This window comes from Peromyscus maniculatus, chromosome 4, assembly GCF_049852395.1.
Source record: "Peromyscus maniculatus bairdii isolate BWxNUB_F1_BW_parent chromosome 4, HU_Pman_BW_mat_3.1, whole genome shotgun sequence".
NCBI classification, from domain to species: domain Eukaryota; kingdom Metazoa; phylum Chordata; class Mammalia; order Rodentia; family Cricetidae; genus Peromyscus; species Peromyscus maniculatus.
Window position 1 is genome coordinate 139,064,234 of NC_134855.1, and position 27,243 is coordinate 139,091,476.

At 44.6% G+C, this 27,243-nt stretch overlaps 1 protein-coding gene across 6 annotated transcripts; it reads left to right on the plus strand.

Annotated features, from left to right (window-relative positions):
• Positions 1 to 26,945, plus strand: Adnp (activity dependent neuroprotector homeobox). 6 transcript variants are annotated; one of them, XM_076571117.1, is made up of 5 exons: positions 884 to 899; positions 8,577 to 8,645; positions 18,126 to 18,238; positions 19,833 to 19,925; positions 22,785 to 26,945. In XM_076571117.1, the coding sequence occupies exons 3-5, from the start codon at positions 18,131 to 18,133 to the stop codon at positions 25,896 to 25,898; spliced, it is 3,315 nt and encodes a 1,104-aa protein (XP_076427232.1). In that variant the 5' UTR covers positions 884 to 899; positions 8,577 to 8,645; positions 18,126 to 18,130; the 3' UTR covers positions 25,899 to 26,945. The 6 variants fall into 6 exon arrangements, with proteins under 6 accessions (XP_076427234.1, XP_076427235.1, XP_076427233.1 ...); XM_016007611.3 differs by lacking the exon at positions 884 to 899 and adding an exon at positions 2,715 to 2,891; XM_076571119.1 differs by lacking the exons at positions 884 to 899; positions 8,577 to 8,645 and adding an exon at positions 1 to 181.
• Positions 26,946 to 27,243: the final 298 nt, after the last annotated feature.

The window sequence follows — 27,243 nt, forward strand, 5'->3', positions numbered from 1 at the left end:
CGCAGGCGGCGCTGCGGCCAGAGGAAGGCACCCAGGAGCGCACTGCGGCCATTATCCACGGCGCCTCCTAGTGGGTCAATGGCAAAGCCTCCAAATTCTCGCGAGAGCTCCCCCTCAGTGGGGATTATATAATCTCCCCAGGCGAGGCCAGGGGTGCTGAAGGCACCCTCCCACCAGACAAGTAAGGGTCCGTGCAGCAGAGGCCGGAGAGCAGCCCCTGGGGTCCCCGTGCAGGGGGCGCTGGCCCCCACCGCCCCCCCTCCCGCTTAGCTGGACAATGAGTCCTCTTATGCTAATGAGGCGCTTACGTCACTTCCGCTCTTTCTCGGCCGCCATTTTGGCTAGGGCAGGTTCGGGGACTCGCTCCGAGGCGCTTGTATTGTCTGCTGAGGGGAGACGCGGGACCAGCCCCCTCCCCCGCCCGCCGCCGCCGCCACTGCCGCCGGCCCGGTCCACCCGCCGCCGCCGCCGGGACCCATGAGCTGAGCGCCCGCCCCCCGGCCGCCGCCATCTTGGCCCCCTCCCCCTCGGCGCCGCGCTCGGGGGGCTCTGGCGTCTCCTCAGACACAGCTCCCTCTCTCGGTCCCCGCCGCCGAGGAGCCGCGCGGCTGCCGCCGCCGCCCGCCCGCCCGCCCGCGACGGTGAAGCCGCGGCCCCACGCCCGCCGCCGCCCTCCGCCCCTCCTTTGTCTGCACTGCCCGCGCCGCCGCCCGCCGCTCTGCTGCGCCCGCCGCGCCCCCCGGCAGCAGCCGCGGCCGCGGCTCGAGCCGGAGCCCGAGCGCGACGAGGCCCCGGGCGCGTCCTCGCCGCCATCGCCGTGCCGCCGCCCGCCCGCCGCCGCCGCCGCCGCCGGGCCCCGGAGCACGCCGGCCCCGCGCACGCCTCGAGGCCGAGCCAAGGTAAGCCCGCGGCCCTGCCCTGCCCGCCTCCGGCCCCGGGCGCGGTCATTGTGCTCGGCGCGCACACTCTGCTCTGCACCGGCCGCGGCCCTCCCGCGGCCCGACCCCCGTCTCCGCCCCGCGAGGCCGCAGGCCACCCAAGGCTTCGGCGGCTGGTGGCATCTTCCCGCACCCACCCCGCCCCCAGCAGTACCCCGCGCTCCCGTCTCCCCAAGAACTGATCCCCTCCCGCCCCTTCCCCCCCACGCACGCCCCCAGTCCCCGGAACCAGCTTTCTGCCAGGTCTGCCCACCCTAGACCTGGGGGGGAGGGGGGAGGCCTGGGGGGCGGGGAGTGCATGGCACAGAGTGAAAGTCTTGGCCACCCCGACAACATGCCAGCCTCCCTCCCATCCTAACAGCCACAGTCCTTCGCCAGCCCCGCTCTTGGTCTCGGCTGCCCGCTCAGCACCACCTCTTTCTGATCCTCAACTTTGCAGTCAGAAAATGGAAATGCAGAAAGCCGCGAAAAGATTTCTGTCGAATGCAATGAATGGGGAGTAGTTCTGAGCACCCTCTCATGCACCTCTTCTTTCCTCTGGGCTGCCTGTCCTTCTCTCCCCCCACCCCGCAACCTGGATGCCTGTCTGGTAGAAAAGGCGCGATTGCTTCTCTTCCTCTTCTGTCCAGGATCGGGCTCTGAAGTCTAGCACCCGTTTTAACCTCACTCCCTGCCACACACCCCAGTTCTTCTCAGTGTTCTTCAGTCACCAGTTCCTCTGGACAGTTCTTGTCATAACCCCATTTCACAGACAAAGGCTTAGGAGGGAAAAAGAACCAAACTGTTTCCTGTGTTAGCCATTTTAATGCTGTCCAGTCCCCAAAGCCCAGTTCCTATCCATGATGCTTCTTGTGCCTGTGTCTTGAACCTTCAAAATGGTGTGTGTGTGTGGGAGGTGTCTCTTGGATAGCTTTGTGCAGTTTCTTTATAAATCTGCATTGTTGCTTCTGGTTTATGGCCATGAAGAAAATACCAGCCCCCACCCAAAATGCACCGCAGCCAAGTCGGTTAAAGGCAATGAGTGTTGGAGTCAGTAGGGGGCGCATTCTCTGCACTGGGTAAGGCTGCAGAGGGGGGAAGGGCCCCAGAACTAGAACAGGATGTGCTTAACAGCGCCTTCTACAGACCATGCGAAAATGGGCCCAGCAAGACTTGCACTTAGTTGAGCTGACAGACCGCAACATGGCGAAGGATTAAGTGAGTCTAAAGGGAGATTTATTTAAGAAAGCCACTTCAACGTTTGGAAAGTTCTTTGTACTTTTTCCAAACTGTTCACCCTCAGACTTTGGTTGCTGATCAGTCACTTTGGTGCACATCCTTAGGTCATAGGTCCCTTTCTCAAGAATCCTTTCACCTTAGAGTTTGAATGTGTTGACATCTCTTTCCTTGGACAGATGGTAAAGGGGGTTGTTTAAAACCTGAAAGTAATGGGCTTGAGCTATCACTGGTCAATCCAAATCTCTCCAACTCTTTTAAGAGTGAAAAGTCATTCTTGAGAGGTTTTTGTGGGGTGGTGATTTTCATAGCCATGAGAGATGGGTGTCATGATTTGCAAGGCTTTGTTGGTAAACATCAGGCCCCTATTGAGTTCCTCATTGTCAAACTTGATAGAGTTGATTGCAAATTTTTGTTACCTTCCAACTTCATTCAGCCTTCCAGCCATACATTACCTCAGTAGCCAACTGCCTTTGCAAGTGTTGACGCCAGTCTTGGTATGCACCCACTTTCTTAGGGTGTGTGGATATCTGTAGATTTTACTCCTGTTGTTATTTCCATAGGTGTGAGATGCACAATACGAAACCTAAGCCCCAACTTTTACACCGTGATGCACAGGGTTGCACTTTTTGTACTGAACTGATAGGTGGCCTAGTGGTTATTCCCTGTACTGCCATTTTGAGGATCTGGACTCCGTTCTCTGCCTTGCTCTTTGGACTACATTGTCAATTCACACCGGTGGGTATATCATTTTGGAGGGTGGGGACTGCAGCATCAGGGAAGCCAGAGACTTCCTCCTTGGTCACCACCAAAACCTACACTTCCAAACTTTCAGCTTAGCCACATTCCTCAAAGAACCAGTTAGAGCTGGTTGCAGTAGTGGGTTCTGAGCATTTAAGAAATGTGGCTCTTTCAAGAGAAAATTTCAAAGTTAATGGTGTCATTATAATCATTTGCATTCTGCACTATTGGGAATAAAGTTTTTAGTAGTTAAACTCAGGACTTGCTAAGTTTTCACCTTACTTACTTGATTAAAAGGGGCTGGAATGGATCATTGGTAGAGATCGTAGCTAGCCTGGTAGGAGTTCCTGGATTTGATCTGCTTGGGAGGATTGACAGTGGGTGTTGATACACCTGTGGACACTTGATTCTACTGTTACAAACATCTTACATGGGCATGTCAAGATAAATGTATGGGATGCCGAATGGATATATATGATATATAGTTAACCATTTAGTGCTTGCAGATGATTTTTTCTTTGTTAGTTGCTGAGTGAAAAGGAGGCACCTTGGTCTTGGTGCCAGTCTTGCTCTAAGAGACTGCATGACTTCACATTTTATTTATTTATATGTCTTTGATATTTACAGATTCCAATATTAAATACAAATAGCATATTTTTTTTAAAGATGTTTTCTATGTACATTGGGATTTTGCCTGTATGGATGTCTTTGTGAAGATGCCAAATCCCCTGGAACTGGAGTTACAGACAGTTGTGAGCTGCCATGTGGGTGCTGGGAATTGAACCGGTTCCTTTAGAAGAACAACCAGTGCTCTTAACCGCTGAGCCATCTCTCCAGCCCCAGTTACCTAATTCTTAAAGTGAATAATAAAGTTTGAGTATATGTTTGAGGTCAAGTTTGCAAATGTGATTTTGTTCATTCTAATAAGTGAAATACAGTGTTAGTTAATGGTGGTGGCCATTTTCCTTCAGGGAACTTTGAGCTGTGCGCATGTGTGTACTCTCAAGTTTGAACAGTTAACTGAGTTTGACACAAAAAGAGGGAGGGCAGGCACACTTGAGTTTGAAAGCAGACATTTGTTTTTAGATTTGTGTGAGTGTTTTGTCTACATGTTTAGATGTGCAGTGTGTGCGTGCAGAGCCTGTGGAGTCTGGAGGAGAGCAGTCGGTCTCCTGGAATTTGAGTTACTGATGGTTGTGAGCTGCCCTGTGGGTGCTGAGAACCCAACTCGGTCCTCTGCAAGAGCAGCAGTGCCCTTAACAGCTGAGCCATCCTAGCCCAGTGAAAGCTGAGATTAGAGTCTGTGAACTAAAGATTCTTTTGAATAGCCTCAATTAACTAGACTAAGGAAGTGGGTCTTCTGTTTAATAACTTTCTTATCTTGATTTGTTGAAAAATTTCCTTCCAACTACTATCATAGTCTTCAAAGACATTGAAAATAACCAGATCTTCTTAAATCTTGTTTCTCAAGACCTTACGTAGAAAATGCAATAGATAGGGTTGTTGAAGTCATTGGTTGGTCGTATAAAACACCCACGTGGACTGATTTTGCTTAGATTTCTTTTTCTCTTCCTAAACCAGAGTCAGAAAAAATTCTGATAGCATTTTAACTTGACAATGTTGAGCAGGTTTTGTTTCCACAAAAGTGTAAAAGTAATTGACCAATAAGCTTAATTACTGAAAGTGTAGATATATACAGTATACCACAAATAAAATTGTTAACTTCCTTGTAGCAAATCTCTTAAATACCTGTTAAAAAGTATTCAGTTTTTAGAAAACAAAAATGTTCAGAATTATACATTATCTAAATGCCAATGTCTACAATACAAATTCAGTTGTGAGAAGTTACAACTTGAGAAATAGCTGGTTTATTATAAATGAAAAAGTGGAAACTAGTATTTGGTAAGTTTAAAAAAATGGAAAACTTGACAAATTTAAGTAGTGTCTTTTTGGTGTGTTTGTTTTTGCTTAACTATAGTTGAAGCCCTAGCATTTTGAGCTCATTACTTGGGTGTGTATGGATGTGTTTATCCCCCCCCCAAAAAAAAAAAAGTTGGGATTTTTTTAAGAGTTGAAAATGACTGTCATACTCAACACAAATAAAATATTTAAGAATTAGAAACGTGCTTTGTGATAATTCTTAGCATTAAAGAAAAATTGAAAGTTTTTTTTTTTTTTAAATAAATATTAGAAGCTCATTTGTTGTTCTCCCCATAGTGTCCATGACTGTTTTACAGTAAGCTACTTGTCAAGTCAAAATACGAGTGTCATAAAGCCTTTTGTACTTTCTGGAAGGTAAATACTTTTCAGTAGAGTTTAATTTTCATTGGCTTGCCCAGAAGACATGTAGGGGGAAAGTTGCTCCCAAATGTGGATAATTTTAGTGAGACTGAAAGAACTTGACATTTTGTTGCTATTACATAAACTTGGAAAGCTTTTCCTTGGGTTTTGTAAGCACTTATGATGGCCCTGCAGCTAGTGTCACATCCCTTGCTGAGGTTTATATCATTTTTCATGTTGTCATTATGGAAATGTGGTTTATGAAGCTAGTATAAACTGAGGCTAGCTAACCAAATGGATGCTTCAGTAGGGTTATTGACTTAATTGCAAATTGGGTTCCCTATCTTGATTGTGAAAACTCCATCTAAGTAAGCCATCCATGTCTTGCCCAGGCTTTGGGCTTTTGTTGGCTTATCCTGTTGTTCAGATAGAAGGTTGGTTTTTGTTATTTTTGAGTGTCTTAGTGCTCCTCCCAACTGCCCTTTCATGACCTACCTGGTTTAGTGAGACTATTTCTGTCCCTTTGTAAGGAAAGATTCTAACATATATTAGCCTGCTTCCTGCAGTTAGGAAAGGCTACATCACCTTGATTGTGCAGAGGAGATAGGAGGTGGGAGGGGCTAGTCTCAGACAGGATGTGAGCCACAGTCTTGTTCTTGTCAGTGAAAAGTGCAAAATGAGTACGAAACCATTCAGGTTCCTTCATCTTGGTGTGTGATCTCAGTCCTTTTCCTTTTGAGAGGCACTCCCCTGTTCCCTCGTTGTTCATCTTTCCCTTCCGAGACAATTGGTAGAAGAGTCCTGGAACTGGGAAAGAGGATCAGCAATGTTCCAGAAATGTGTTTGGGGAGAAAAGAGTAGCATACAAGACCTTGGAGATAGAGCTTCTGAAGGAAGGCTGAATCTCGACACATCTTGAGACTTTCTCCTTAGGCTAGGGTATAGATTTGTAATTGACTCCTGGTGGGGAGTTAGGTGTCACTTCTCGTGAGCCTTGGCTGGTAGCCTATGGTGTAGGGATAGGGACCCGTTCCTTGATTTTAGAGTATTAAGTAAGATGATGACTGGAGAGATGGTTCTGTGGTTAAGAATATGTCTTATAGAGAACCAGAGTTCCCAGCGCCCATGTCACGTGCCTCAAAACCATCTGTAACTCCAGCTCCAGAGTATCCAATGACACCTGGCCTCCACAGGCACATGCCCTCACTCCCACACAAACACACATGGATGCACACTAAAAACAAGTCCAAAAGAAGAGTAAAATGTAATGTTTCATTGGTTTGGCTTTCTAGTGTTTTAAAAACTATTCTTTCAGCACTGTCTTTGTTTTGAGAATCAAGGCACCACTCTGTATAGCAGTATAGTGAGCCACCGGCTCTGTCAGGTGTCCAGGCCTGTGCTTGGGACGCTTGATGTTTGTTTATTGGGTTTTTATTTTATTTTATGTGTCTGAGTGTTTTGCCTTTAAGTATCTGATCCATGTGTGTGCCTGATACCTGTGGAGGTTGGAAGGAGGGTGTTGGATCCCCTGAAACTGGAGTTACAGGTGGTTGTGAGCTGTGGGTGGTTGGAACTGCGCTCGGAGCCATCTTTCCAGCCAGTGCTGGGGACACTTTGGATGCTCGTGGGAGCTGTGCGGGCTGTGGTAGTGCTTCTGGAGTTAGCTGTCCAGGGTCTGAAAGAGAACTTGCTCAGGTCCTGTTGCTTCTCCCAAAGCTTTGGGTTGTCTGGTTCCTGTTCTCACTCTGCTGAGTGGTGACTTCTTAAGATCTCAGCTTTTGTCCTCTCTTTCCAAATTCCTCCGAGCCTTTGCTTCCTGTGGGAGTCTGTATTCTCTCTGGTGGGAGCTGTGACTGGAGAGCTTTGTGATTGATCTCTTTTGAAACAATATACCGGGAAAAACTTACATGTGGTGCTGTGGCTCCTTCTATTTAAATTTTAAATCACAGTTGTGAATTCTGAGTTAGTAGAGGTCTTACTCCTGTGGAAGGTGAGCTATGTTCCAATGCAAGAAGTGTCCCAAATTATTAAACAGCAGGCGCAAAAGGCAAATGAAATGCCTCTGGTTAAGCCAGCAAGTGGTGAAAACCGCTACATCACATTGGTTTTGAAAAAACTGCCTTGAATCCCTAGCACCGCAGAATCCCTGTGTGGTAGTGCATGGCTTTCTTGTACTCAGCACCCAGGAAGTAGGGGCAGGAGGATTGGAAGTTAATGGTCTTTCTCTATGTGCCTTTTGTTAAACCTTGACCATGAGGGGTGGTTTAGATAACATGGTTTAGGTATACTGTCTGTTATTTAAGAATAGTATAGAAAATAAGTCCTCATCGCTGTGGAAAGTTATTCCTGAGTGGTTTTGATAGATAAATTAGAATATTAAAATAATGTAGTTACACAGCATTGAGATACAATGTTGCTTTACTCTCGTGATTATAAATGAACATGTTTGCTGTGCATAGGCCAACTGAGTATTTGAATTGCCTTTTTTCAGGTTCCTCTTAAACCAGGTTATCCACTATAATATACTGACAAGGACATGCCTCTTAAGCCTGTGGAGCAAATAAAATAATAGCTCTTAAATTGATGAGGGGCTGAGGGGAGACCTTTGGTGTCTCAGCTTTCATCTTGTTCCTTGGACATGGGCGTTGGGATGTGCATCTTAAAAGTTACTCAGCTAAGGTGTGAGTGTGTGCAAAAGTCTCATTAGATAAACATTTGAAGTACCACTAAGTGTAAAGACTAGAATGTACTAACTTGAATAGTTCTGCTAAGTATACCTAAATTATTGCCCCAAAATACTACAGTGTGTCTGTGAGTACAGATGCATATTATACTGTATACAGAGAGAACTGTTACTATGGCAACCACAGCTGTTTCTCAGGAATAAGGTAGCCTAGACTTTCTACAAGGTTATTAGAATGTTCAGAGTGTCTGATCTGGCTTCAGAAACAATGGGAAGTGCTTTAGTACTGACCTGACTTAATCCTGACACTTGAACAGTGCCACCATGTGTGTTTTTCTTTGACACAGTGTCCCACTGTGTGGTCCTGGCTGGCCTCAAACTCACAGAGATCCACCTGCCTCTTTCTCCCAACTCCTGGAATGAAGGTGTGCACCACCACACCTGGACAAGAATTTAGATTTATTTATTTATTATGGTGTTTGTGTGAATGTCTGTGTGAGTAAATGTGGACGCCTGTAATCTAGAAGAGCACATCTGACTTTGTAAGTGCTGGGAACCAGACTCCAGCCCTGTCATATCACGTTAGGAAATAGACTTGGAGAGGCTAAGGAACATTTTTAGGGTCACAGAGCCAGTATATGGCAGAGCAAGGAATTCAACACAAGTCTGTTTAGCTCCTGGGTAGATTCTCACTCACTGCATTTTACCATCTTTTCTAGCAAATAGCAGCTTTACTGACAACCCTACCTCTCAAGAAGTTTGACATTGAAGTCTATATACCAAACCAGGTATGTTTTGGTCCGTGAACACAACTGTCTCACCAGAAGACAAAAATTTTGATTCAGGACAAATGTGCCTTTAATCTTAGCAGAGTTTGGGGCTAGTCTGATCTACAAAGCAAATTCTAGGCCAGCCATGGATATATAGTGACATTCCGTCTCAAAAAAAAAAAAAAGTTTTGATTTTTAATTGGGGCTATAAGTTGCACACCTGAAACAGTTCTGTCTCTTCCTTTGCTGTGCCCTCACTGTCTGAACTCACCCTTAAGGAACAAACTTAAGGCTCCACAGATGTTTCAGAGAAGAGTGAGGAGTCTAGAATGGTCTTACCAATACCTTGAGTGGTTCTCAGGTTGGCTAATTCTGGTGTCAGACAGCCAGACTAAAACTACTAAAGTGCCTGTAACTTCTTGGGTTTTAGGACTATAACTTAGTGTGGTAGTCCTTGCCTGGCTAGTCTAGGTTTAATCACACACAAACTCATGTTAGTATGTTGGTGTGTGTGACTTCTCTTTCTATACCTGTAAGTAGACATGGCACCAAACTGTAGCTTCACATTCAAGGCCCTATCTAATCATCACCCCACTTGTCCAGCTTTGCCATTCAAACTCAGTGCAGGGCTCGCTGGAGCTTGGCTTTCCTGCCTCTGGCACCGTACCATGCCCACTAGCTTGGAGCCAGGCCCTGTCAGTAGCTTCTACTTCTGAAAATGTTTCTGACATGGGACCCCTTTTGTTGTTGGTGTTTGTGAGTGTCCTGTCTGTGAGCCTTATGTGGGCAGGCCCTTGTTCATTCAATCTGTTTTCTTTGTAGCAGCCACTGGTATAGGTGACAGGGACACCAAGAATGTCCTTTTTAATGGGTATTGTTTGTCTTGAATAAGGAGATGGTGTCTTTTATCTTAAGGCAGCAGTTCTCAACCTGTGGGTCTCAACCCCATAAGGGGTCACCTATCAGATGTTTACATTACAGTTCATAACAAAAGCAAAATTACAGTTATGAAGTAGCAACGAATTAATTGGAATGTTTGAGATCACCTCTGGTGATCATTTGACATGAAAGCTGCTAAAATGGTGTCGTTGTCATTGTGATAGTTGGTGATATGAGGAGCAGCTGTTTAAGTTCGGTAGTTTCCTGGTGTGCTGGAGTGCCGTGTAGCAGTAGTCCTTCTGTTCCCTTTGAGGTCTGCCCACTTCACTCTCAGTGAGATGTCCCTTCTATTGAAGTGAAACTTTTGAAACTACTAGGAAGAAAAGTAAAGTGAAATTTAAATTCAACACATGAGATTTTTCTGAAGGTGGTCTCTGAATTCACATACTCAATTTTGCCAAACAAAAGCGGAGTTGAACTTGTAATCTGTCATCTGAGACAGAAGGCATTAAGACCTTCATTGTTAATGATACTGCTCTTGGCTTCTAGAAATGGAGCCAATTTGCCAAGAAAGCTGTCTAGGTTTTTGTTTTTTTAAGTACTTAAAAGTTTTGGGGCTACCCAGCCAAGTTCCATTTGCTATATTACCACAAAGTAACTCACCAACAGTATCTAGATTGTTCTGTAAACATGTCAAGATCATCCTGCTAGATTGTATCCAAGAATTTGCTCTAGAAACTCATCCTAGTCCAGAAAATCTTAACAGGTGTACAGTAATCACCATTTTGACTAAGAGCCATCAGTGATAAATTCCCCTGGTTTTGAACACCGACTGCTGTTTAAAATTATCTCCCTGGTCTACTGTGTAAATTCCAGGACAACTTGGGCTACACAGAGAAACCCTGTCGTGAGCCACCATGTGGGTCCTGGGAGTGGAACTCAGGACCTCTGGAAGAGCAGCGAGTGCTGAGCCATCTCCCCAGCCCTGTTTTTGTTTTTTTAATGTGTGTTTGTATGTGCACCGCATGCATGCAGTAATGCCAAAGAAGCCATTAGAGGTTGTCAGGTTGTCTGTGGAAGTGGAATTACAGGTGATGGTGAGCCATCAATATGGGTGCTAGAGACTAAAGCCTTCTGGAAGAGCAGCAAGTGCACTTAACTGCTGACCCATCTTTCCAGTCCTAAATTGTTTCTTGTCTTTGAGACTGGGTCTGATATGATCCAGGATGGCCTTGAACTCCTGATGCTCTTGCCCTCACTTTCCAAATGCTGGGATTACAGGCATGTGCCCCTTGTTGGTTTATAAAAGGGAAAACATTAGTGGGGTGTAACACTTAGACTATGCAATAACTTGGGTTTAGTCTCTAACACAAAAAAATGTGCCAGGTAGTGGTAGTGCACACCTTTGATTCAGCCTGAGTTCGAGGCCAGCCTGGTCTACAGAGTGAGATCCATGACAGGCACCAAAACTACACAGAGAAACCGTGTCTCAAAAAAACGGGAAAAGAAAGAAAGAAAATCCAATTAGTGTGCATAAAAATCTAGACTGTGTATTATGTTGTCATGCCTTTGAGTGATGTGAGAATTTTACTTTATATTTTGGGATTTTGTTACTTTGGTAACAGCTTTCCCACTTAGAGCACACAGTTCAATAGGGTGGCACCTATTGCCCCTTTCCCCCAGAAAGAAGCCTGGTGCCCATCAGCAGCCTTTCCCCCCCCCCCCCCCATTCTCCTACCTTTCTCAGGCTGTCCTGATCTCTACCTGAAGAGTCACCTCTACATATTTTGTAGAAACAAGGTCAAATAACTATGGCCTTTTACGACTGGATTAATTGACCTAGCATGGTTCAGAAGTTCATCTGTGCTAGGGACCTATGTAGTACTTTGGGAAAAGGAGCTGGTCGTAGTTGAACAGTCTTATATCCTCCTAACAATCAACAGACAACAGTTTCAAAGCCTCTGCCTTCCCCAAGTAGCTTTCAGAAAAACAGTAACAGGAGTACAATGGTACACATCTGTACTCCCAGTGCTTTAAGAAGTTCGGAAGTACAAGGTTGCAAGGTTACTCTGCTACAGCGTCAGCCTTGGTTGGCTGCATGAGAACTTATTTCCTCCAAAAACTGCTGGGAAGGTGATAGAAGACATTTGGTTTTTGAAAAGCTGATTTCAAAGTGGGCTTGGGGGAGAGAGTGTATGTAATACTCAGTAGTGGAGTGCTTGCTCAATGTGTATAAAACACTGGATTTCAGCTAGCACTGAAGAAAAGCAAAGCTGTCAGGGGTGCCATTTTCTGTTTGTGAGACAATAGCATTATGAATTGAATAGAAAGATTCTTCAGTGCCACAAGATGGCTCATTACTGAGACCCACTGATAGAAAACTTTTGGTTTTTTTTTTTTTTTTTTTTTGGTTTTTTTTTTGTTGTTGTTGGTGGTGGTGGTGGTGTTTTTGAGGCAGGGTTTCTCCTTGTAGTTTTGGTGCCTGTCCTGGATCTCACTCTGTAGACCAGGCTTACCTCAAACTCACAGAGATCTGCCTGCCTCTTCCTCTCAAGTGCTGGGATTAAAGGTATGCGCCACCACCGCCTGGTGAGAACTAACTCTTAAAAGTTGTTTTCTGACCTGCCCATGTGTGCCCTACATACACAAGTTTAACTTCTGGGTTTTTTGTTTGTTTGTTTTTTGTTGTTGTTGTTTTTGCCTATTTGTTTTGGTGGGTTTTTGTTTTTTGGAGCTGAGGATCGAACCCAGGGCCTTGTGCTTGCTAGGCAAGTGCTCTACCTCGACCTAAATCTCCAACCCCTTGTTTTGTTTTTTTTTTTGTTTTTTTTTTTTTTTTTAACAAAAGAAAACCTTCAGTGTTGTTACTTAGTGGCCATTAGCGTCCTAGCTGATGTGAGAGTACATCTTGTCCTCATCTGTGTCCTTGTTCTCTTTTGGATGTTATGGGATCATCTGGCTGACCTTAGATGTTACAGGTTCTTAATCTCTGTGTGTACGCCACAGGCTTGACTGAAAACTCAGGACCAGTTCACTTGTGGCAGTGATGTTAGGTGCAGCACCTCGGGTGTGGTCTTTTTTCTAGTTACCCATAGATGTATGAAGTGGCTTTCACCAAGCATAACTATTTAAGGAGAATTAATTTAAAAATAATGTCTAAAGCCGGGCGGTGTTGGCGCACTCCTTTAATCCCAGCACTCGGGAGGCAGAGGCAGGTGGATCTCTGTGAGTTTGAGGCCAGCCTAGGCTACAGAGTGAGTTCCCAGAAAGGCTCCAAAGCTACACAGAGAAAGCCTGTCTCAAAAAAAAAACCAAACAAAATAAAAATAAAAATAATGTCTAGAATTAGTGTTGTTTCTCTGTCTTCTGCTTTTGTCACATCCAAGGTAACCAATTCACACAGGGCCAACCACAGAGATTGGCAAACTGTAGCCTGTCCATTGAGAATGACTTGAAGATCACTGAGATGATGCGGGGATGGCCAAAAGAATTGATCAGAGGGAGAATGAGGGAGATGTCTTTAATTTGCAAGGTTGATGTCTAACAGTGGTTCTGAAAACAGTATATTTGTGTCGTCATTTGCTTAAATACACTTGTTTATTGGGGGTGCCACTGTGCATGTGTGGAGGTCAGAGAATTGACTACAGGAGTCAGTTTTGTCTTTTCCATCAAGCAGGTCTCAAGGATTGAACTCGAATCACCATGGCAAGTGTCTTTTACTCAACAAACCAGCTGGCTAGCCCTACACCTAAAGTTTTCTTAAGTTTTCTTTTTACTTTCAATTCATGTTTGTGGATTTTTGCCTACATGTCTGCACTGTGTTGTGCCTGGTGCCCTCAGAAGGCATCAGATCCCCTAAAACTACAGTTACAAACAGTTGTGAACTGCTGTGTGAGTACTGGGAATCCCACCTGGTTCCTCTTGGAAAGCAACCAGCGATGTTAACCTCTGAGCATCTCTCTGGCTCCTGGGCTTTATTTAATCTGTCTTGTTGCAGTTTTATCTAATGGAGAACATTCTGGGTAGCCAGAATCAGTCACTGGAAGAGAGGAAGAGAGGGAGAGATGTTAGAGCAGCCCTTCTGTGGGAGCTCCCAAAGGGCTCTCCCCAAGCTAACAGAGGGAAAAGAAAAGGGTCTGTAGGCTGTAGATGATTACTTTCAGATTGAAAAGAGCCTTTGATAGGGTGGCTTGCTGGATGGAAGGTTCTAGGAAGGCTTTGTAGGGTTAATTTGCAAAGAAAAAAAGTACAAATAGTATGTAATGGCATGTGCCTTTAACCTAGCACTGGGGAGGCAGAGGCAGGTGGGTTTGTTGAGTTCAAGAACAGCCAGCTATAAAGAAAGACCCTGTACAAGATAAGTACAAATATATAAACCTTACAAGTATTTTAATTAAAAAATAGGATTAATAAAATAGGCTTAAAGAAATAAGGTATGGGGGCTAGAGAGTTGGCTCAGTGCTTAAGAACAGTGGCTGTTCTTCCAGAGGACCTGGGTTCCATTCCCAGCAACGACATGGTGGTTCACAACTGCCTATAACTACCTCCAGAGGATCCAACACCTTCACACAGATATACATGCATGCAAAACACTAATGCATATAAAATAAAAATCATTTTGTAAAAAAGAAACAAGGTATGTGTTCACTGCTTCCCCAGATAGTTGGGCAAGAGGCTAGAGTCTGAAGACTAAGAGTTTTGCTGTGGTTATAATTCCTTAAAATATTTTATTTCGTGTGGGCATGGTATGTATGTGAAGATTAGAGGACAAATCTCAGGAGTGGGTTCTCTTCTGGATCCTAGGGTCAAACTTAGGTCCATAGGCTTGCACAGTAAGTGAGACATCTCACCCATGTGACCATAGTTTTTGAGAATGACTCTCTCATAGCTTCTGACTTGTTACTTAGCTTAAGTTAGCCTTGAATGTCTGCTTGTAACTGTCTCCACCTCCCAAGTGCTAGGATTATGGATATGCCTCACCACCAATGGCAGGCTAAATGATTGGAGAGAGAAGGGTTAGGTTCACTGTGGCTAAGGTAGGAAGGTAAGAGAGAGACTACAGGGGGAGTGGTTAGTTAGCTGGCCATCATTTACTGTTGCACTTGGAGTGTGTTCAGTTAGCCTGGATACTCATTAGAGGACTAGAAATACCAAGTTAGAGTGCATATTGATGGGGCTGGAGAGATGGCTTAAAAGCACTGGCTGCTCTTCAGGTCCTGAGTTGAGGTCCCAGCACCTACATGGTGACTCACAACCATCTATAACTGTAGTCCCTTGGGATCTAATGCCCTCTTCAAATGTACATGCAGACAAAACAGCCATAATACATAAGTGCATATTGAAACAAGGTGACTTTAAGGACACAGTGTTGCGTCTTCCAGGTAGCTTCAGTGTAACCTGTTGATTTGAGGATTTTTCTTGATGTGCTCAGACAAAATGTTGCCAGCTGGCTGTGAAGGTTCCTTCCTTTCTGTTTATTTTACTTGGTGGTGTTTGTTTGTTTGTGATACTTCCTGGACACTCGGCAGCAGCTTTACTGTAGAGTTGCCAGCCCTTGCCTGTGTTCTGTTGCTTTGTTTTTGTTGTTTGATCGTCTGTAGTTCTAACAACACTCTGCAGGGACAGTGACATAGACAATCCCCATTGGTGCTTCATATTTATTCTGCTCAGGTCTGCAGACCTTTCCTTGAGCTAATAAGCTGTTAATGTTATTGTTGGGTCTTTCTCCATCCTGCTAAGAACCTACTTGGCCTATGAATGAATCCAGGACTTGAGGTAGAAGCTGTAATTAGTCTCTTGGTTCATAGGTTGTCCTCTGTATTGTCCCGTACTGATACTAGTTTGTGGTCTTTGTCCCTGCACAGTGTTGATCTGCAGCTGGGCTGTTTTCTATTTACCCTCTTGGTGCTTGAAGTAACTGCTTTGGGTATCTGGGGGGCAGAGACTATCAGGCATACTATATTATTTACATAGTATTTCATATGTAGCCTTAGGGCCAAAATGAATCTCGAGTTTTCATTGCAGCTGTTAGACTCTCGCTTTCTAATAAAACACAGAAGAGGAGTTTGACCTAGGTTACACTGTGCTCCTGCCTTCCTTTTTAGGTGTAGGTGAGATTGAGAAAGGGGTGTGACTCATTCATTCAAAATAAATTTAATCATTCTCAAAGTTGATTGTGAGCCAGGAGTAGTAGTACATGCCTTTAGTCCAGCACCCAGGAAGCAGGGGCAGGGTCTGTGAGCTGGAGGTCAGCCTAGCTTATACAGTGCAGCTCTTCCAGTTAGTACATGGCTGTGACTAAGACACTTGCATTGAGCATTCCCAAAATTATTGTATTAGCATATTCTAATCAACTGAACTAACTGGCCTGCCCCAAAAAATTATTTTAGAATTTAGCAATTGACTTTATATAGTGTTTTAGTTTTGATTGTCAGAGCCAGGAGATTTTTGTAGAATTACTGAATGTTTTGACAAACTTCTTTCTAATCAATCCCATTTTTCCTTTTGACTAACTCACTTCTTTTCTGTGTCCCGCTGCCTGTTGATTCTACCAAGACTTCGGTGGCAACAAAGCTTAAGCACATTTGCTGCCTCAGGCGTTTCCCTTCTGCTTCCCAGCACTGCCATGGTTTTTGAGCACATCATTGGTGGCAGGAGTAGTTAGTTCCAACTGAGGCTGAACAACAAAGCTTTGTGTAAAACCTATTGCCTGAGGGCCTACTGTGTGCTCTCAGCACCATGACCTGCAACTGATTGGTGAACAAGAGTACAGTTGCATTAAGTTGGACATAATTTGTCCTTTTTGTGCTATGTGCTGAAAGGAGGTTCTTCTGTTAGACACTGCCAGCATAACAGACCGGAAAGCTGAACAGACTCGTTGGTGACCAAAGGATGGATGGATTAGGAGAAAGTATGCCACCACCCTGTCCCTCTGTACTGCAGGGTTTTTGTTTTTTCTCTTGTTTTCAAAATATGGTCTCCTTGTTGAAGTTCCTAGTTCAGAAAGATTTTAAGGCTTGGAGTCCTTATAAATTTTGAAGCAAAAAAAAAATCAGATGGGTGACATTAATGAATTCTGGAGGCAACTACTGATATGAACTTAGATTTCTCTTCTTTCTTTTTTTATCAAGGTGTCACTATGCAGGGTTTGTTTTCATTTAGGGTGTAGGTGGTCTCTAGCTCATGATCCTCCTGCCCCATCCATCTTGAGTGCTGGGATTACAAATGTGTTACCACCTAGCCCAGCCTGACCCTTAAGTACTTAACAGGTAGTGACCTGAGAAAAAAACATAGGGGATCTTTGAGTCCTTTTTCATGTCGTGTGTAGTAATTCAAACATGGACTAGTATTTTATTGAAAACTTGTTGCTTGGATTGGTATAAGGCTCAGGGAATATGAAGGAGAAATGATTAACTGTTGTCCCTTTTGGGGAAAGGACCACTCACCCTAGGCCCTCCCTGGTCTTTAGCTCACAGGAGTTCATCTGGAGAATGATAAGGCTGGGAAATTCTGATCTTCAGTGAATGTTTAAAGTTGGGAGACCCAGGTAAACTTTGATAATGATAGGGTGGGTGTTCTGGGACTTGTGACTTACGGGAACATCCCCAGGTTCGGGCTTACAGCCAGTCAAGGTGACATTAGAAAACTAAGGTTTGTCAAATCCCAACTGCTGGTGCTTTGGTGTTGGTTTTTTGCTGGCTTTGGTCTTAAAGCTACTTTATTCTGCAAAATTATGTTGAATTTAGATTATTAAGACAACTAAGGTCACATCCAGAGCCTTACAAAAAATCTCACCTAAATTGTACTAATTCAGTTTTCTTAAATAAATAAAAGTACTTTTTTTTTTTTTTTTTTTTTTTTTTTTTTTTTTTAAAGAAACTTGGGAAATGGATCTACATTTCTTTCTACCTTTGTATTTGGGGCAGTCGAGCAGCTTTTTGATACATGCACACACACACACACACACAAAACAGGCATTTTGTTTTTTAAAATATCTTAGAAAGCCTATAGCAGTCACCATGTGCTCTGAGGCCACAAAGCATGGCTTTCCCCGTCTAAGTATTCTGTGGCCTGTGTGACTCCTTTGCCCCAGTGTGTTGCCACCTTAGAAGCAGGTCACACCATCATTTGGAACTTAGACTTGAGGAGGAGACAGAAACAGTCATTGAATGTCAGGTTGCTTCTGTGAGAGGATTGTTGCCTTGACGTTTCAGAAAGCAAAATCTTCCCCTCAGCATTCAGAGCTGTGTGGTGCTGTGAAGTTCCGAGTCGTTTTCTAGGTTTGTAGGTCCAACATCACAAGGAGAAAAGCATACTTGATTTGGTTTAAGATAGCTGATTGATATTGTTTTCATTCTCCGACTTCCAATTCATCTCTTAAAGGGTTGTTAAAGTCTAATCAGACTTGTGCGCCTAGACTCAAGTAAAACTGTCCTCTAACAAGATAGGGAAGGCCAGCAAGCACTCAGCTCTGCCCGCCTGCTGTAAGGGTTCCATATACTAGATGAGGACCTCTTCTCACTGAAGGAGCCAGGGTTTGGGAGCCTGTCATCCGTGGAATTAGTAACTTTGACAAGTTGTTCATGTTTTGACTTTGACTTAAATTTTTTTTTCCAATAGAAACTATGTTCCAACTTCCTGTCAACAATCTTGGCAGTTTAAGAAAAGCCCGGAAAACTGTGAAAAAAATACTTAGTGACATTGGGTTGGAATACTGTAAAGAACATATAGAAGTAAGTAGCATGCCATTTTTAAATTTTAATGTGACTCGGCTTCTGATCCGTTCCTGTGTCCATGGGCAAGATGGTTCACTGTTAGGTGGGATATGAATTGTAACTACGCCTTCAACTTCACCAAAACCTTCTCAGTTAGAGCTTCCTCCCTTTTCCTGAAAGCCTGTTCATCTTTGCATCCTGAGGCAAAAACAGTTACAGTATGGAGAGTATACACAGACAGTGCACGAGGTGCTTTAAAATTGTATATGAACTTTGTCCTTGAAATAACCTTAAGGGGCTCTAGGAATTCTTGTGTCTAGTCTATGGACTAGGAACTGGGGAGGCAGTGATTTCAGGCTCACGGTTAGGGAAGAGGCAGTGGGATGGCAGAGCCTGTTTTCGTTCTCATAGGCCTGGGTGTTTCCGTTGACCTGACTGTGGAGGCACGGTTGTCTGGGTGTTTGTCATCTCTTTCCTTAGGATTTGAGCATTTGTCAGCCTTCTGACCCATCAAAGACTTATCTTGCCCTTGTGTAGCAGTTTGGCCTTTCCAGACTGTTCCCTAGCCTTTTTATTCTGAGCTTTTCAAGCCCCATGGGATAGATAGAAGCGTCTCCTCCTTGTCCAGATCTCCTTGCTCCAGATCTTACAGGTTAGTTGGACACAAACCTCCAGCCGAAGCGTTTAAAGCAACTTCCCCCACAGATTTTAGGTTCCTACTGGCCGGGCTAAAGTGGCCTTGTTTAACCATTTATCCCACGCACAGCACAGTGCTTGGCAAGGAACAAGTGCTGAGGACACAGGTCAGGGGTGGAATTGATAGACACTGAATTCATGGGCCAAGTATTCTCTTTTCCTGAGTCCCACTCAGAGTAGTCAGGGGTGTATCCTGGAAACTGAGAAGCTTCTCAAATAGGCTTCTAGTGGTTTGTTCCCAGGGTGGAGGTAACTCTTCAGATTCACATGGATCTGTACTTAGGGGTGGGTGAGACCTTTTCAAATAAATATGCCAATAGTCAACTGTCTTTCCTGTCCTGTGCTGGGTTTGCTCCTCCCACCAGAACTAATAGGTACTCGGAAGTTGGCACATATTTAACTTCCCACCGACAGCTGTGAGCCCTTCACCCTACTGCTGCTTCTTAGTCATGGAGGGGAGGGAGCGTTACAGTTTCACAGTATAGTGTAAATTGAACGGCGTGTTGCTTACTTTCTTCCTGGGTTTAAGAATCTGATTTTTCTTCCAGATCCACCCTTCCTTCATTTGTTTGTTTGTTTGTTTGTTTGTTTGCTTGTTTATGCTGCCAAGCTAGACTCTTACTCCGCCAGGGCTATTAGCACATGTCCCTCCTCCACCCAGTGTTGTGACTGGTGAGTTATGTGGTTATGGAGCTGTTGTGGGACTGGAGCCTTCCCATCTGCACTTGGGGCAGTTTCTCTGGAACCCTGGCCATGTGCCTTTTGCATTTGCTGAGCCTCGGCACCACTGCATCAGTTCTCGGTGGTTGACCCTCCTGTGCCCTCCACACTGGTTAAAGAGGTAGAGTGTAGATGTCAGGTCAGGTTGGGCTTGATACCACTATGTTTTTGTAAATTTCTCTCACTGTTTTTCTAGGATTTTAAACAGTTTGAACCTAATGACTTTTATTTGAAAAACACTACATGGGAGGATGTAGGACTGTGGGACCCTTCACTTACAAAAAATCAGGTAAGTCTCATAGGAGATGTCCTGGAATGTCCATTTCCCGCTCAAGCCTTTCATAGTGACAGCTGTGTCCGGGCAGTGGCCTGCCATGGAAAGTGTAGAGTAGCATGCACTTCTCCTTTTCCTGAGGCATTACATGTTCCTGGACTGAAACTTCAAGTTAAAAGAATAGACAGAAATTTTGTTTCTTAAAAATTTGTGAGGGGCTGAAGAGATGGCTCAGAGGTTAAGAGCATTGGCTGCTCTACCAGAGGTCCTGAGTTCAATTCCCAGCTTCCACATGGTGGTTCACAGCCATCTGTAATGAGATTTGGTGCCTTCTTCTGACACACAAGCATATATGCAGGCAGAACACTGTATGCATAATAAATAAATAAAATAAGAATTTTGTGAAGTTGGAGCTAAGGCTGGAGCTCAGTAGTTAGAGCATTATTCCTTGGCTGCACAAAACCCTGGGTTTGATCTCCAGCACCACATAAACCAGACATGGTGGCATATACCTCTAATTCCAGTGCTTGAGAGGTGGAGGTGGGGTCAAAAGGTCAGGGGCATTCTATATAACAAATTTGAAGCTATCCTGGGCAAATGAGATCCTGTCTCAAAAAACAAAAATAGCAAAGTTGGGGGACCTGTGGTATATAAGTACCTCTCCGCGGTGCCTTCCTGCTTCCATTTCTAAGGAGCACTTCAGCATTATGTGTGCAGCCGCCCACCTGCTGTCCTGCAGAAAAGTCACAGTCAATTGTTTTGTTTGTTTGTTGAGACAGGGTTTCTCTGTATAGCCTTGGTACCTGTCCTGGATCTCGCTCTGTAGACCAGGCTGGCCTCAAACTCACAGATCTGCCTGGCTCTGCCTCCCGAGTGCTGGGATTAAAAGTGTGGGCCACCACCACCAAGCACACAATCCATTTTTTTGTTTGTTTGTTTATTGTTGTTTTTGAGACAGCTTTTAGCCCCTGACTGTCCTGGAACTCACTCTGAAGACCGGTCTGGCTTCCAGTTCAGAGATCCGCCTACCTCGGCCTCCTGGGTGCTGGGATTAAAAGCGTGTGCCAGCACTGCCTAGTTACACTCAGCCTTCTATTTATACCTCTTTATCCCCACCGATGACACCAAATCTTTATGGCAAGGTGTGTAGGGTGACCCCTAGGATGGCAGTGACAGGTCATTTTTTATGCCTTTGTGTTCAGAAGGATAGTTACTGATGCCAGTGTATGGAATTATGATACAATGAGGGCCTGGCAGTAGTGGTGCAGGGCTTTAATCCCAGCACTTAGGAGTTCGAGGACAGCCAGAGCTGTTTCACAGAGAAACGCTGTTTCAAGGGGGAAAAAAGATGTGATAATAACATTGTAAATGGTACTTCTCTCCATGGAGAAAAGTATTTGTGAACTCCCTTTCTAATTCTGTACTTTGTGCTTTTTGAACTCTACTTAATGCTCTAGGGAGAGATGCTGAACAGCATTCTTATAAGAGAAGGCCTTTCTAGAGAAGGTTTGGTTATGAAGACAGGATCTCTCTAACCTTGGCTATACTGGAACTCAAAAATCCACCTGTCTCTGCTTCCCCAACACTGAGATTAAAAGTGTACACCACTACACCACATGAGGAGCTTTGAGGGAGTGCAGAGAAACTCATTTTGGTTCAAAACAGTTCATGAAAAACAGGAGAAAAGATGATTGCTTATCACATATATTTGCCGGTTTAAGGTCTTAATTCTGAAAGCTGATCTTCTAATGTCAATGTGCTCTCTTATCTAGTACAACGTGGCTTCTGAACACTTTGCCCTATGTCTAGAATACACTCTTAGTTAACTTCTTAGCTGGATTAGAGCAGCTACTAATTCAATGGCTGTTTATTTGTTGGTTGGTTGGAATTTGATGTCTGTCTGTCTGTCTGTGTCTTAAGACGGTTTCTCTGTGTAGCCCTGGCTGTCCTGGAACTCAGAGATCCACCTGCCTCTGCCTCCCAAGTGCTGGAATTAAAAGGATACACCACCATGCCAGGCTTTATTTGGCATTTTTGAAGGGAAAAAAGTATTTTTTGATGTCTGCTTTGCTTGAATGTGTATTTGTGTGCCATGTACATGCTTGGTGCCCTCAGCGGTCAGAGAGAACACCAGATACCCTGGAACTAGAGTGTGGATGGTCATTTAGCTGCCTTGTAGTTGCTGGGAATCAAACTCAGATCCTCTGAAACCAACCAGCTCTTAACCGCTGACCTGTCTCTCCAGCCCTCATTGGCCTTTTGGGAGCTGCTCTGCCGGAAAAGAAGTAGAAGGAGACCAGTGTTTCCAGTTTGGAGCCTTTGACCCACAGCAGTGTCTAAATTCACTGTGCTTTAGATGGGAAAGGAAACTTGAGAGATTTTCTTTTTTTCTTTTTTAATGCAAGTTGTTGCATGGTAGGAAAGAGAAAAGTATACCTGTATTGCTTATAAAGTTGTTGTGGGCCTGTGAGTTCCCGTGTCTGAAGCCTGAGGAGATTACTGAGCCACAAAAGGGGGAGTTTACGTGGTTTATTCTGGTTTTTAACGATAAAATTTCTTTCTTGAAGCCTCCCCCTCTTTTTTTTTTTTTTTTTTACTTCTGAAACAAGTCAGCAAATATGTCTAGCCATTTTTAAAGGATTAACAAGGACTTAATTAAGCACTGGGTTTTAATTTACACAGGGATACAAATAAAGGTATTTGATTCAAAATGCATCTGAGTTCTTTGAGTTTCTCTTTCTGGTTTTACCTCCAAAAATGGTTGCCTTGCAGAATTTCTGGGAATGCCTAGGGGGAGGTGCCTAACCCTGTAACTGCCTGCCTCGAGCGGCTTTCTCATCTGGTTCTGTTCTGTTTCATTTCCTTTCTTTTTAGGACTATCGGACAAAACCTTTTTGCTGCAGTGCTTGTCCGTTCTCCTCAAAATTCTTCTCTGCCTACAAGAGTCATTTCCGGAATGTCCATAGTGAAGACTTTGAAAATAGGATTCTCCTTAATTGCCCTTACTGTACCTTCAATGCAGATAAAAAGACTTTGGAAACACACATTAAAATATTTCATGCTCCAAACTCCAGCGCACCAAGTAGCAGCCTCAGCACTTTCAAAGATAAAAACAAAAACGATGGCCTTAAACCCAAGCAGGCTGACAGTGTAGAGCAAGCCGTGTATTACTGCAAGAAGTGCACTTACCGAGACCCTCTTTATGAGATCGTCAGGAAGCACATCTACAGGGAACATTTTCAGCATGTGGCAGCACCGTACATAGCAAAGGCAGGAGAAAAATCACTCAATGGTGCAGTCCCCCTGGGCGCAAATGCCCGAGAAGAGTGTAACATCCACTGCAAGCGATGCCTTTTCATGCCCAAGTCCTATGAAGCTTTGGTACAGCATGTCATTGAGGACCATGAACGGATAGGCTATCAGGTCACTGCCATGATCGGGCACACAAACGTTGTAGTTCCCCGAGCCAAACCCTTGATGCTGATTGCTCCCAAGCCTCAAGAGAAGAAGGGCATGGGACTCCCACCAAGAATCAGTTCCCTTGCTTCTGGAAATGTCCGGTCTTTGCCATCACAGCAGATGGTGAATCGATTGTCAATACCAAAGCCTAACTTAAACTCAACAGGAGTCAACATGATGTCCAATGTTCACCTGCAGCAAAACAACTATGGAGTCAAATCTATGGGCCAGAGCTATGGTGTTGGCCAGTCAGTGAGGCTGGGTCTAGGTGGCAATGCTCCAGTTTCCATCCCCCAGCAGTCTCAGTCTGTGAAACAGTTACTTCCAAGTGGAAACGGGAGGTCCTATGGACTAGGTGCTGAGCAGAGGCCCCCGGCAGCGGCCAGGTACTCCTTGCAGACTGCCAACACCTCCTCTCTACCCCCAGGCCAGGTGAAGTCTCCTGTGTCTCAGTCACAGGCATCTAGAGTATTAGGTCAGTCCAGTTCTAAACCTCCACCAGCAGCCACGGGCCCTCCTCCAAGCAACCACTGTGCCACTCAGAAGTGGAAAATCTGTACAATCTGTAATGAGCTTTTTCCTGAGAACGTCTATAGTGTTCACTTCGAAAAGGAACATAAAGCTGAGAAGGTCCCAGCAGTGGCTAACTACATTATGAAAATACACAATTTTACTAGCAAATGCCTCTACTGTAACCGCTACTTGCCCACAGACACCCTGCTCAACCACATGTTAATTCATGGTCTGTCTTGTCCATATTGCCGCTCAACCTTCAATGACGTGGAAAAGATGGCAGCACACATGCGAATGGTTCATATTGATGAAGAGATGGGGCCTAAAACGGATTCTACTTTGAGCTTTGATTTGACGTTGCAACAGGGGAGTCACACCAACATCCATCTCCTGGTGACCACATACAACCTGAGGGATGCCCCAGCAGAATCAGTTGCTTACCATGCCCAAAATAATGCCCCAGTTCCTCCAAAGCCACAGCCAAAAGTTCAGGAAAAAGCAGATGTCCCTGTTAAAAGTTCACCTCAAGCTGCAGTGCCCTATAAAAAAGATGTTGGGAAAACGCTTTGCCCTCTTTGCTTTTCAATCCTAAAAGGACCCATATCTGATGCACTTGCACATCATTTACGGGAGAGACACCAAGTTATTCAGACAGTTCATCCAGTTGAGAAAAAGCTAACCTACAAATGTATCCATTGCCTTGGTGTGTATACTAGCAACATGACAGCCTCAACCATCACCCTGCATCTAGTCCACTGCAGGGGTGTGGGAAAAACCCAGAATGGCCAGGACAAGACAAATGCACCCTCTCGGCTCAATCAGTCTCCAGGCCTGGCCCCCGTGAAGCGCACCTATGAGCAGATGGAGTTGCCTCTGCTGAAAAAGCGAAAGCTGGAAGATGATAGTGATTCCCCCAGCTGCGTTGAAGAGAAGCCTGAAGAGCCTGTTGTTTTAGCTTTAGACCCCAAGGGTCATGAAGATGATTCTTATGAGGCTAGGAAAAGCTTTCTCACAAAGTACTTCAACAAACAGCCCTATCCCACCAGGAGAGAAATTGAGAAGTTAGCCGCCAGTCTGTGGCTCTGGAAGAGCGACATTGCTTCCCATTTCAGTAACAAGAGGAAGAAGTGTGTCCGCGACTGTGAGAAGTACAAGCCTGGTGTACTGCTGGGCTTTAACATGAAAGAGTTAAATAAAGTCAAACATGAGATGGATTTTGATGCTGAGTGGCTATTTGAAAATCATGACGAGAAGGACTCGAGAGTCAATGCTAGTAAGACTGTGGACAAAAAGCTTCACCTTGGGAAGGAAGATGACAGCTTCTCAGATAGTTTTGAGCATTTAGAAGAAGAGTCCAATGGAAGTGGCAGCCCTTTTGACCCTGTCTTTGAAGTTGAGCCTAAAATTCCTAGTGATAATATAGAGGAGCATGTACCGAAGGTAATTCCTGAGGATGCTTTGGAATCTGAGAAGCTAGACCAAAAAGAGGAGGAGGAGGAGGATAGTTCGAAATATGAAACTATCCGTTTGACTGAGGAACCAACCAAACTAACGCATGATGCCTCTGACAGTGAGGTGGACCAAGACGATGTGGTTGAGTGGAAAGATGGCGCTTCACCATCTGAGAGTGGGCCTGGTTCCCAACAGATCTCGGACTTTGAGGATAACGCGTGTGAAGTGAAACCGGGAACCTGGTCTGATGAGTCTTCCCAGAGTGAAGATGCAAGGAGCAGTAAGCCAGCTGCCAAAAAAAAGGCTACGGTGCAAGAGGACACAGAGCAGGTGAAATGGAAGAATAGTTCCTATGGAAAAGTTGAAGGGTTTTGGTCCAAGGACCAGTCACAGTGGGAAAATGCATCTGAGAATGCAGAGCGCTTACCAAACCCACAGATTGAGTGGCAGAATAGCACAATTGACAGTGAGGATGGGGAGCAGTTTGACAGCATGACTGATGGAGTTGCTGATCCCATGCATGGCAGCTTAACTGGAGTAAAACTGAGCAGCCAGCAAGCCTGAGGGCCTGGCTCGCCACGGCACATGGGCCATGTTGCATCCTGGGCCTCTGTTCTGACTGCAAAGCTGTCTTCTAACTGGCACTGCCTTGTAAGGACTGGTCAGTCAACAGGCTGTTGGGGACATGTAACCACTACAGCCTCAGTGGTTATTTCTAAGTCTATGACATGTGATTGGTTGATCTTGCTTCAGACCCTTCTCTGGTAGACTCAGTAATGAAGTGTGAAAAACCAATAAGCTGGTGGCTCATGAATGCACACAGGGAAAGGCAGTTCTTTACTTGCCTTTCCAGCTTTTCTTTCCCTCGGTAAGATGTTTGGTTGGATGTCCTGGGAAAGCCTTACCCTGATTCACATAGTAGTGCAGGGCGGGCATACATTGCTACCAGTCAGGTTTGTCTAGTAGACTTGGGAACATGGACCTTTTTCGTGTATTCATTCTGAATAGTTGAAATGTATATTTGTACAGTCTTTTAGACCTCAAGTGATGCTTATGACACTGTTACTGTGTGCCCGTCATAGATTGGTTTTTAGTGTTGCCCTTGCTGTGTGATAAATGCTATATCTAGTTTACCTAGCAGAAGCTTGACCCTGCGATAGTACGGACCTTTGGACAGACTTAGTTTTTGCACATAACCTTGTACAATCTTGCAACAGAGGCCAGCAACATAAGATATATATCTGGACTCTCCTGTATTATAGAATTTTTTTTCTTGTTCTGAGTATCCTTGACATTACAATTGTCAAAACTGATATTTCAGATCTCTTTCTGAGACCTTTTAAGCTAAAATAACATGCAAGAATTGATTTTACAGCTACTAATTTTGACACCTTTTAGATCTGTAAGAGTGTTGTGTCAGAGCAGCAAGCACAGTTGAGTGCTGCATTTGGGATATTTAGTTTCCTCTTTAGTTGAGCACCGCCGGGTGTATTCATTTATACCATCTAATATATGACACACTGTTGTAGTATGTATGATTTTGTGGTCTTTATTTCCCTTTGTATTCATTTTAAGCATCTAAATAAATTGCTGTATTGTGCTTAATGTAAATATTTGCTTTTATTACACAAGACAGTTCTGTGTGTCCATTACATCTTTTGCTGTTTGATGCCACAGCACCCTGAGCAGAGATGGAAGCCACCATGCTTATGAAGAAAACTTGTGGGAAACAACGATCTGTCATTGCCTAAAGCATGCTTTCTCTCCAGGTACCGGCTACAAATTGTTTTCATGCGTGTATATGTTTCCTTTCTGCTGCAAAAGTAAACATCCCTGAGGTTTTCAGTTCCCCTTTTGATAAGGAGCAGAGCTTGGGTCTATATGTAAATGTCATGGTGACGGATGTAAA